The following is an 11,813-nucleotide window of genomic DNA, read 5'->3' as shown; positions in this document are numbered from 1 at the left end:
GGACTGCAAAAATGAACACCTGAGCAACTCAATACATGCAAAACAAAAGCCAACAATGTCAACATTGGAGCTGAAAATGCCCAGACATGCAAATATAGTTATTGGGCATGGGAACATGATTACTGTATGTTTCACAGCTGTACAAAATAAGAAATTGTACTATAACAGACACTTGCTTCAAGTATAGCTATGGCGTATAGGCTCAGATCCAAAAGGGTGAGCTTAATTTTTTTTGCATTTCTTTTAATTGTAAAGATGGATCTTGTAAAGATGGAGGAATCGTAAATGTGTGGTGGTGGAATCCCTACCTGTTGTCTTATGTGTTTCTTATGACCAGGGAACCCCAAAAACTCTTAACCAGTGTTCTGTTGTGGGAGTGTTGCACAGGCAAATTAATGCCAAATGCATCAATTCTAAAGCTGTGGAGCTATCCTGTATGTGGAATATCATGGAATAATGCAGCAGTTATCATTTTTTACATAAAGCTACCTCAATGACATGAGACGTTACTCATGTAAAGCCCCTTTATAAGGGACTAAAATGTGCCGTTGACTCAGTTTAATGTGTTGCGTATTTTAGTTGCATGTCTGTTTCATTTGCACATAGTTGATGCTGAGTAGGTGGGGTATTTAAAACAGATTGATGGGGTGGGAACCCGATGTATTGATGAAATGAAACTTGCCGTCTTGTCCACAACAGGTTTCCAGCTCTGAAATGCAGTCTGAAGAGTCTGAAATGCAGCAGGTTTTCTGTGTCTCCTTCAGTTATAAACAGCTCTTCCCCTGGGGAGGTGTGATCATCTGACCCTATCAAAGTTTAACCAGTTTATTCCTTGCTACTAGCCAGCAGCTAAGGAGACAAACCCTTGAATTGACTTTATAATGGTAAATGAGATTTGAAAGACCAATATTAAACCCCCCTCCATTATAACAAGTCAGCTTAATCCTGGGGAGGGTCACTTATGTACAAATTAGTCTAAGATTTTAATACTAACTTTCAAGGAGAAGAGGATACCAAATATTTTTGGGCAGCCAAAGGTAATTTTAACAAGTACTAGCATTGACTTTTTTTCCCCCACATACAATTCATAGGATGGATTTATTAATACAGTTTTGGGAAAAATCTTAGCTGGAGAAAAGTAAATGTCACACAACATATAATCTATTTTCACATTTAATAAAATTTGAGTTACATTAACTATAATATATTCAATTATTTGTTGGTAGGTTTACAGGCAGCAAGAAAACTTCACAATGTTTATGGCAAAAAAGTTTAAGGGAAGATATTACTTTGCACCAAGGCTGAACCTTGTGTAATTCACTCCTGTTGTGAACTCCAAAACTGCCAACAACATCATCTTGTGCTATCAGAGTACACTTCCCTGCAAAGGCAGAATTCTAACAAATCCTAGCAATTCAAAACTGTCTCTTAAATATCTTTTACAAGCAATATACGAGGAGTGTCAAAGCAGTTTTTAAGCAAGTCCAATCAACTCAACATGACTGACTTGAATATCTTGTTTTTTTACAGAAAGACAACCAGCACATTCTTAGTTTGCCCTAGGTTCCTATAGAAATCATGCAGGTGACAAATTTTATACATGACTCCTTTTACAACACTACGCTACTGGACTGTTTACATGCATTACAAATGTGGTATCTCCCTGCAGACGTATATTCATTGGCTCAGAAAAACTAGGAACTAGTTTCTTACACCATAATGCAGCTTGGGACCCACTATTCTGTTTTTTGAGATCAGAATGTTTGATAGTATTAACACATTTCCTGCACAGTCTCATTTGCATCACCCATCTTATATTAATGGCCATTCAATATTTAATACCAGACTCATACACCCGACCAAGGCCATTCAGTATCATACCATGATGAAAGCATAATATGATTGTTTTATCAACTGAAGATTAAAGAAACTATATGATGAACTCATGGGTGGTTGGTCTTGGATTCTGAGATTTGATAGACTATATAAACTGAGATTTAGGAAAATGTAACTAAACAGTTACTACTATGTAACTACTAACATCTGTAAAAAAGTCTATTGTGTCTTAGAAGACTTGAATTATAATGACCAATTGAAACTTAGCTGAATGCCACTTGCGGGTATCAGTACTGATTGTCTTTTGTAAAAATTCACAGTGCACCATTAAATTCATAAGGTTACAATTTTCATCGAATAAAGCAGTTTCACCAAGTGAAACTGGAAAACCTGGGTTTACTTAAAAATGACTTAACAACTTCTCACTAAACAAAACGCACTATCCGGAGAAAAAATTAAACCAAAGGATCATTGTGTGCTAAGGTTTTTCTAAATCCGCCTCGACACCAAAGTACTCACTGCAAAGCAGTACATATTAAAAAACAAACGCTGCACGAGTTTCACACAAACTCGGTGCAGAGTTTTTTTTGGCTTAAACTTTTACGATACAGTCAATTCAGTGTGATTAGTTTTGTGACAGACAACAGCTGCAAATTTGATCTACAAATACAAATTTGGTTTAATGAAATAGCACAAAAAGGTCCTAAGATGTTCTGTAAACAAAGTATAATAATGATCAACAATTTTTATTCCATAACAGGAAAAAAAAAATCAATGACTGCAATGTTTCAAACTTCCATTTAAGTCAAACACCTTCAAATAATAAAAGAAACGTCCTGGCTTAGCTGGCTGTTTTCCCTGCAGGTAGTAGTAATAAAAAGGATAAGGTTGAAGCTACCATTTTTAAGGATAACATTTTTTAAAGTGGTACTCAGGATTTAATGGGGCTCAAGTATTCATCATTCTTTTTAAAACTCCACAGAAGAAAATCTAAAGGTCTCTGCTTTCGGTAAGTCTCCCAGCTCGTAAGCTGTAGCTCGTTTTCCTGCATGCAGTATTCCCCCTCCCTTGACAGTAGCGACTGCTGCTTAGGAGCTCACCAGTACGTAGATCATCCTGAAATAAAACAAAAATGTGTTAAAACGAAACAGTGTCACAATTCCAATTGGGAAAAAAATGAAACTAGTGTTATGAGATACCAGTGTGGACTAACAAGCCCCTGACGGGAGATGTTTGCAGTTGGCAAACTTTGTTGAAATTTTTATTTAATCTGCTCCCTGGCTTTAGGATATCAGTTCCATGTGATAGATTCATCTCTCAAGCTATCCAAGCTACACTTGCAAATTCTGCCAAAAGGGAGCTAAAAAGCCAGGTTTTTCTCTTTATCCAACATACTTCACTATCTGACTTGTGTTAGGAAGCACCAAGGTCTGGGAGCAGAATTCTGAATAGTGGTATACATTCCAAACAGCAAAGGGAGCTGCAATACACTAAACTCCACTGGTCACAGAACATTGCTTTCGGAGTCCCCAACACGCAGACTTACCCATAGAGATAGTAGAAAAAGGATAGAAGGTAGAAGGCTAGCTTGCACCAGCCTTCTTTCTGGCAATATGCTAGGATATCCGCGTTCATGATTGTAGTTGGGTCATATAACCCAGGACCGCTCATCACAGGCCGGCTCATGTACCTGGTCAGAGGAGAAGAACACTGTTCAGAAACACCCCTCCCCTGCTCACGTCTACAGCCTGTGAGCCTTCAGGTCACAGAATAATGCAATGCACATTTAAAAACTATGTGTTTTAGAAAAAGGGGAAATTAACTATATATTTAAAGGTACCGGGGAAAAACAAGTAAATACTACCTAATTAAAGTACATAGTTAAAATAAAATTAGTGGCTTTTATAAATATGTTTTTATTGTGAAAATATATGAAATAAGGGTATTTTACCAAGTGATTTGGTATTTTGATCACCATGGTCATGGTGACGGGCCGAAAGAAATGACATCATTAGTTTAAACAGAGAAGACTACAACAAGTACTTGATATGAGTATTCAAAATCCTCCAAGGCGTTGACAAAAAGTCAATCCTGTGGATCTCATCAGAATCAACAGTGAAACATGAACCACAGGTGGCAAACAGAAAGTACGTGGAAGTATTTTTTAAACCCAGAACAGAAGGCACCTCTCTCCCAAAGGGTTGTGGGAGTCTGGAATAAGCGGCCCAGCCATATTGTTGAAGGTCATACTCTTATTTTTTTCGAGGAACCGTTGGATGAGATCCTCTCATTAGGAAAGGAGGCACTACTTTATACAACGGGCTGTGGGAGTATGGAACAAGCTACCCAGCCAAGTCATTGAAGCTGATACCCTGGCTTCTTTCAAAACACAGCTGGATGAGATGCCAGGATCAATTAACTGCTAAATGGGAATAATGGCCTACTTTCATCTGTCACCTTACTGAGACCTCACCTTATGCTCCTATGGTTAAAAACTAATAACTTGCCAGGTAGCTATAGGTAAGCTGTATTCAAGAAATTGTTAATTGGTAATATAAGGCTAACTTAACCAGCCAGTACCCAGCCTGGAGAGAAACCTACCTCCACACATGGTAGGCCAACAAGGGCACGTTGAGTCCTAGCGTCAGCCACTCTGCCGCACAGAGGAACATGACACAGAAGAAAGCATGGATGAGGTACTCCGGAAGTACCAGCTGAAACAAGCAAGCAAACCCATTAGTAGGGTTTCGTACCGTACCCATGGACACACAACAAACACCACAGCTCTGCACAAGGAGGAGACCCAAGGCACTCTCACAGTCAGCTGGAGACAGGCATGTAGGAACAAGCAGGGAAAAGGGCAAGGGAATAGTTTTTAGTTAATAACTGGGGAAAGCTCCTGGAATACAGGAAACCCCCATTTCCCTTTCCCCCAGTCCTGCTTGTCCACTCTAACTATGTCCGTGTTACATAAAGAATGGGCTTTTCTGATACAGTAAGCAGGAAATATTTTAGTATATGGTCTGGAAATGTACCAAAATATGTGGGAAAGTGTCAAAAATATATATCCACGCAGTAGTTTAAAAAGAATAACATTAAGAACTGACAGTTGGCTTAATGCAGAGCACAACTAATAAATGGATGTGATGGTATAAAATGTAAACTAAAATTAAGGCACCATACAAAATTTGCTATAATTGTTCACCCATATAAGTACAATGCTCAATATTCCTTAAAGATACTGTCAAAAGATTTCTCTCTCAAGCTCTATGGTTTTATGTAAATATATCTGCAAACAATTCAAAGTGGTAGAGGTTCATATTCTTTCCATGTGACCCATTTATGCCACATTCATTCTCAGACCCACCCCACAATGACAATCAATGAAGCCAACTGCTTACATGGTCTCAGCACATTACACTAACACTCCTGATCCTCCACCTGTTGAGACAGGTAGTGCTCGTCCCAGGGGAGCAAAAAACCATCCTTATATTATTACGAGCATATCTTTTATGATAATTTGACATTGCTGATTTATTAACAAAATCATAAATGGGAGATATAAAAATCAGCCTTTAAACTCTAAGGAGGTATTATCAATCTTTCCTTATTAAATAAAAAAAACTTCATGAACGTTATCCAGCAATGAACTAGATATCACAAATCTTTTCACAACCGGGTTGGGGGGTGGGGGGGGCACATATGAAATGAAACCACGCGTCATGGACTGACCCCCCCAGTGAGGAGTGCACAGGTAGTACAGGGGGTTAGCGGTGCCGCACTGATCTCCCTGATCAGACTGAGTGCCAGTGTAAAGTCTGGGATAAGGCAAAGGTGGCGGATGACAGTGCCTGCCACAAGGAAGCCATGCGCTGGACACCGAGTTACCCACATCCTTGGATGCAGCTCCATTGGAAAATGCAAGGGAAATGTCAGCAGGCCTTTACTACACTGCTGAAACCAGTCACACGACAAGAGTAAGATACAGCCAAGGAGAGTCACACGTAATTCACAGGGAAACAGGATGAAAAAGGAATGCAATACTCTACAACATCTGTGCTTCGAACACAAATTCGTTATGGATAGTAATATAATCTAAACCAAACTTGCACACAAATGCACCCGCCTATTCTTTCAACAAAGTTTTCATTTCTGATCAGCGCCCACACAAAAAGAGCTACGTTTTCACTTCAGCTTTTGTAGGCAACAGAATACAATTAGCAGCAAGGGTTGTTTTGCCTTATACTTCAGGTCCACAGTAATTTTTACAATAGGCGCTTCTCTGGATAATACAAGCCTATAGCACAGCACGTGCTGGCAAACACTGACATGGCTGATTTCACTATAGTATTCCACGTCGGAGATCTTCATTCTGCATGTGCTCTGTCACGTGTCCCTTTAAGAACACAACACAGTGAAGTGAGACAGTTCTGCAGCCATCTGTTTCCTTTAAATAAGCCCCTGCGTGATATAGATTAAACACTGCTGTATAACTGTTATGTTCAAAAGCTGTCTATAATTAATGATACAGCATTGACTATGTACATTCTAGTGACAATATAGAATATTGCCCTAGATCTTATAAATATCAGCCTGTCACTTAAGAGTGAGCAGCACTCAAAGACCTCTATCAAACTCTCAGTGTTGATAAGGACGGGTTACTCATCTCCTAAAAGACAACATTAATCAGTTTCATAGTGAACATGCAGTCTACTTGTAAAGCCTCTTCACATCTGTAAAACAATAAATACAGCACTGCATACAAAGTAAATGATTCGGCTCTATAGATTACAAGCCCTCCTATTCAGTCTTTCAAAAATCTTTAAATTCTCTGCAGCAATAAAATCTGGTATTAACAACTAAATCCCAGATTAAGTAATCCAGGGTTCTGCTGTTAGGATGCAATGTATGCATAACTCCAAATTCAGGTTAGCACATTCCCCCTTCATTCTTATTCTACTTGAAATGTTAGACCTTTTCCTTTAGTTATTGTTAACTGGGTCGGTAAAGTAAAGCTTTATGAAAAAATGCTTATAAAAAGCTTTTTATGAGGATTAATTTAACCATAAATATGGCACAACTATGTTTACAGCATATTTCTTCTGGAAAATGCGTCGCATTTGAAAGAAAGATGATATGCTACTAAGTCTACAAACATTTGCACATCCTCCTACGTTTATAATGCAAAGTGCTTTTATTCACACCGATGTGTAAATGTGAACATGTATGTGCTAGATGAAAATTCATCTCAACACTGAACACACTCAACACATCTCTGAAGCTTGAAATCATCCCAATAACTATCTGTTATAATGCATAGGCCATCAGATCCCTGTCATAGGGGCACTCAAACTGGCAATTGGCAGGGGTGGCATTATAAAGGGTTTTATTTTATAAAGAGCAAACTCTGCATCAGTGCAACAGTTCCAGAGGACAAAATGAGTGTACATCCCAAGGGCACTATAGAGAGAAAGCTATATTTCAGTTTTATGTATGAGGTGCAAAGAAATATTTGCTCCATCATCTTGAAAGCACTTAATTTCCTCAATTTTGCATAGTTCTAAACCAAAAGTTAAAATATTTTCACTCATAAATCCAACATCTCATATAAATATGACTAGCTAATCCCAAAAAAAAAGATGGGTATGGTGGGTATACTGTATATGGATGTAGATATTTCCTAATACATATCTGCATTCTGTGAAGGATTCTGTGAAAGTTTTCACAGAACTAAAAGAAAATAAGGGTTTCACAAACTATTTTTGGCCCCTGCTTGCATCTTATCCTCCCATAATCTCTTTCCTACTGCTGCAATAGTTAGTGCAACACGCATTTTTCTCCTAACTGGAAGCAAGCTGTTTTGTAAGATTCTACTGTCCTCTTCAAAAAAAAAAGTAAATTCACATTTTTTGTGCAGGTATCTGAATGCAAATACATCATGATTCTGAAAAACCCCAGTTTCTTTTAATGTCGGTATTTTATCCTCTGTTGCTCTAAATGTGCCGGACAACCTTGCTGCGATACCTGGTCAGAATGTTCTTTTACCTGAGATGATTTCATTGAAATTATGCTTTATAAATAGAAAATTACAAAGATGTGACTCCAGACATCTGCAGACAAAAGCCTACACCAATACTAAAACCCACCCCGTGGATCCTAAAACTTTTATTACAACACTTATTTTAGGCTTCCACAACAAATCACATCACAGTTACACAACCCTCTATTACTGTACTAAATGTGATGCAGATGCAACATATAGCCTTAGCTAGCAACTAAGTGCATGTATATATAAGCTAAACAAAAATAGTCATACTAGAGAACTAGAGCTAGTTCTGACTTCACTTGACCTTTTTTAACCAATCTTTAATGTGACATGCTTCTGTTGATTTATATTGGCATTGGCATTCTTACAGTACTGTATGCAAACAAAGGGGGTCATTTTTAACCATGCAAGTCTTGAGCATTTGCAAGTCTTTTCAGTTAACTCCTGCTTTTTTCTGGAATCTCTACAGGAAGTGCTTGCTCAGGAACATGAAAATCACAATAGCAGACCTTGTAAATAATTCTATTCTAATATCTTGTGAGCTGGCTTTACTTTTTTTCTAGGAAATGTTGATTGATGTGGTCTATAAGTTTCTACCAAAAACTTTTCCTTAGTCTAATACTACATAGATGCATCATAAATAAATGCTATTAAAATGTAGACTACCAAAAGTTTCAAAATCAAAACCTTGCTTACAGCTAGGTCTACATCACTTTTTGTTATAATGACTTGTGTTGCTGACCTGATTAAGAATACCTTAATTAAAAATGGACTTACAATAGAGCTAATCTAAATTTGTCTTCTCCTGATGTTAATTGAAAAAACAGTTGCAAACACTCTTCCGTGCAAATGACAGACTGAAGACTTAAAATAAATTATACTGAACGGGCATTTAAACTAAAGATTGGTACAAACCTTTAATGCAATTTTGACTCTTTTAATCTTTTTGACCTTTTCAACTGTCTTTGTGCCGTAAAACAAAATGCAAAAAGCAGATTGAAAAAAATGTTAGTGCCCGACAGCTGACAAGATCACAAGTAGATTAATAACAGTCAGAATAACAAGCAATAACAGTGCATAAATTAAGACAAGTCTACCAGTAAAAATAGGAACATTAACTTAGCGAAGGATAAATACTAAAGAAAGGAAAATCAACATGCAAAGAAAAAATTACACTGCCTGGGCACACTTACAGGATTCAACGTATTACACTGGTCTATCGGATTCTTGTAGTCAGTCTTCAGCTCATCAAATGCGATTATCTGAAAAGAAAAAGCAAAGAGTTAAGATCTGGATAAAAAAACTGGATGATAATATATGTAGTGTATAAGCGAAGTCCATCACAATGAATGTACTCTCTCTTATAATCCTTGTCCACCCACGCTTCATTCATCAGAACAAGGAAACCTGAAATTCTCATTTAGGGAGGTATTCTCTTCCCCCTCCCCGGCTCTCAAAAGAAAATGCAATGCACTACTGTGTTAACGGTCCATGCTGATCAATGCTACAATCTGGCACACAAGTGACAATTTCAAACCACAAGCAGCTATCTTAGCTGGCAGAACGATAAACACCTGTGCAGAGTGGCAGTTAAAATAACCATTTTCAAGAAACCCCTAGGTTCTAACTGCTACTTTTACAAGGCAGCTTTCACTTCCCCCTTTAGCTTAAAATTCTTTTTGTTTTCACTATCTTATTCATCATGAATCTTTACCCCATTTCATGAATCCTAAAGAAGGACTGTTCCCGGCTTCTACCACTCTTTGTGAAAATAAATTTCATTTTCTCATTTGCAATTTTGACAATATTATAAGCCACCTAAGAAGTATATTTAGGAATATGTAGGAGATTTAAAAACTGATGACATTTTTTTAAATGTACAGCAAATATCTACTATAAGACGTATAATAAATCAATTTAAAAATGATAGAAATACATGAACTATTCAAATGATAATACCAGAGCTATATATTACTTGAGAAAATGAAAATGTTCTGTCATTGATACAACTATTTGTCACATAAAATGGAGTCAAGAGGATAAATATTTAACAATGAAATACATTACATCACACTATACATCACAAGAATTAAGAACAAGTGCTCTCAAAACCAATTTTAAGCCTCTGAGCGTTGCTGTTACTGCAGTAATATGCACCTTGAGAATGGTTTGACAAAAGACATTCAGTCACTTTATGAATGTTCACTGTACTAATCCTAATCCCCGTTGAAGGTGTCATTCCCAGTTGTTTGAGACAGCAGCAGGCCCTGACAACACACGCGTGGTCTCTGACTTGCCTTCACAAACTTAAATACACACACACGCTTTAACTGCATCTAACAGACAGTACAGTTACTGTACATTCCTTGGCGGAGATGTAGAACCATGAAGAATATCACTCATTTAACTTGGTATGTTCTTAAAAAAATGCGTCTTAACACTTTTCCCCGAAAGGCAGGAACCCTTCACTGCATTACTGAACACTAGTTACTAGTTTTCTCCGATAGTCATTGACAGTCTGATCAGTCAGGAAAGGCGCAGGAGTTAGCTGCACGCCGAAATTCATACAGTCCATTAAAACAACAGATTAATTACGGTATTACCATAATTGGCTTTAATGCATTCTTATTTCATAAACAGCAGTATTTAAAAACAATGAAAATAAAGTTACTATAGAAAATAAAACCGTGCAGCCGATAAAAGTGAGAGAGCCTCGATTGATGCACAAGTGATCGATTAATTTTGCCTTGGCGGTCTCGAATAGCCGTGAGCTTCCTCTGGTAGAAAATACATAACATAAAAGTACAGTGTTTAGCAATAAAAAACGTACACACGCTGCAGGGCTCGATTTTTTATTTAAAAAGCAACGAATTACAGGTCAAAATAATAAAGTAAAATGAGCAACCTATCTGAAGTGACATCAAGCCTAGCGTGTCTATAGTAACACTGAATTTCACCTAAGCAGTTAAAACAATCTTGACGTTTATTAACCCGTAACGATACAAAGCACACGTTATTCAACTAGGAGCCGGCCAAGGCACAGTGTGACCAAGACAGCAGTGGCTACTTAACGACAGCCCTCCGGAGCACAAACAGAAGGCCATTGGATGCCTCACAAATATTTTTTTAAAAAAATGTTTTACTACTGCCTCTTTACGTACAGAATACGCGGCAAGCGCCATAATTAACGATTACACAACACTGGTAGACAAACGTGTAAATAAACGCGCAATCCCTCAACTGTACACCATTTGACAGTGCTGGCCATTCATTCCGGGGTGGAGACGGATCAGCTCCAGCGCATCCCGATCCCCCGGCCAACCTCGACGCCAAAATAATCCGCGGCGGCGCTTGTCCGCCTGAAACAAGAGGAGCCCGTTAAAAAAAACACACAACAACAACTTACGTGCCAGATGGCGAAGAATATCAGAGCTGCGGTTAGCAGCAAGGCTAACATATAACAAAAGGCCGCGAACGTGAACGCCATCTTTTATTCCGTTCCTGTGTGAGGGACCGGGACCCGAGAGAAGAGCGAGGCGACAGGCAAGCAGGCAGGCAGGCGGCGAGACACGGGCATGCGCAGACCGCCCTCGCCTTTCAACTCCACAGGGCAGGACGCGGCTCTAACGCGTCAGGGAGCGGGGCGACACGGCTTCACGCCCGGCCGGTTTGAGGCCACAGGCGGTGAATCTGACGCCTTCAAGGGGTTTCAGGAAGATTTTTTTTTTTTGGTCTCTATCCGCAGCAGAGGCAGAAGTGCACGTCTCTCAGAGTCTCTCTTTTTGTGTGGTGGGGTCGTTTTTCCAGGATTCACCTGCAGTACCACCGGCACTGAATCGTTTTCCTGGAGGGATAGGGTTACCGTCCCCCAGAACTTCCGATATGTTTATGGGAAGAGCTTTTGATCATGGGGCTCCTTCACCACGTCACT

At 38.7% G+C, this 11,813-nt stretch overlaps 1 protein-coding gene across 2 annotated transcripts; it reads right to left on the bottom strand.

Annotated features, from left to right (window-relative positions):
- Positions 1-1,160: 1,160 nt before the first annotated feature.
- cnih1 (cornichon family member 1) lies at positions 1,161-11,463 on the bottom strand. Of its 2 annotated transcripts, XM_088925247.1 has the most exons (6): positions 11,289-11,438; positions 9,076-9,144; positions 8,798-8,845; positions 4,438-4,550; positions 3,383-3,526; positions 1,162-2,952 (listed from the first exon to the last, which is right to left on the bottom strand). In XM_088925247.1, exons 1-6 carry the CDS (start codon positions 11,367-11,369, stop codon positions 2,925-2,927), a joined length of 483 nt encoding a protein of 160 aa, XP_088781373.1. In that variant the 5' UTR covers positions 11,370-11,438; the 3' UTR covers positions 1,162-2,924. The 2 variants fall into 2 exon arrangements, with proteins under 2 accessions (XP_088781372.1, XP_088781373.1); XM_088925246.1 differs by lacking the exon at positions 8,798-8,845 and having other exon boundaries at positions 1,161-2,952; positions 11,289-11,463.
- Between the last annotated feature and the right edge of the window lie 350 nt (positions 11,464-11,813).

This window comes from Atractosteus spatula, chromosome 9, assembly GCF_055471065.1.
Source record: "Atractosteus spatula isolate fAtrSpa1 chromosome 9, fAtrSpa1.hap1, whole genome shotgun sequence".
Lineage (NCBI taxonomy): Eukaryota > Metazoa > Chordata > Actinopteri > Semionotiformes > Lepisosteidae > Atractosteus > Atractosteus spatula.
The sequence above is the reverse complement of the archived record's forward strand: the minus strand, read 5'-3'. Positions and strand labels throughout refer to the sequence as shown.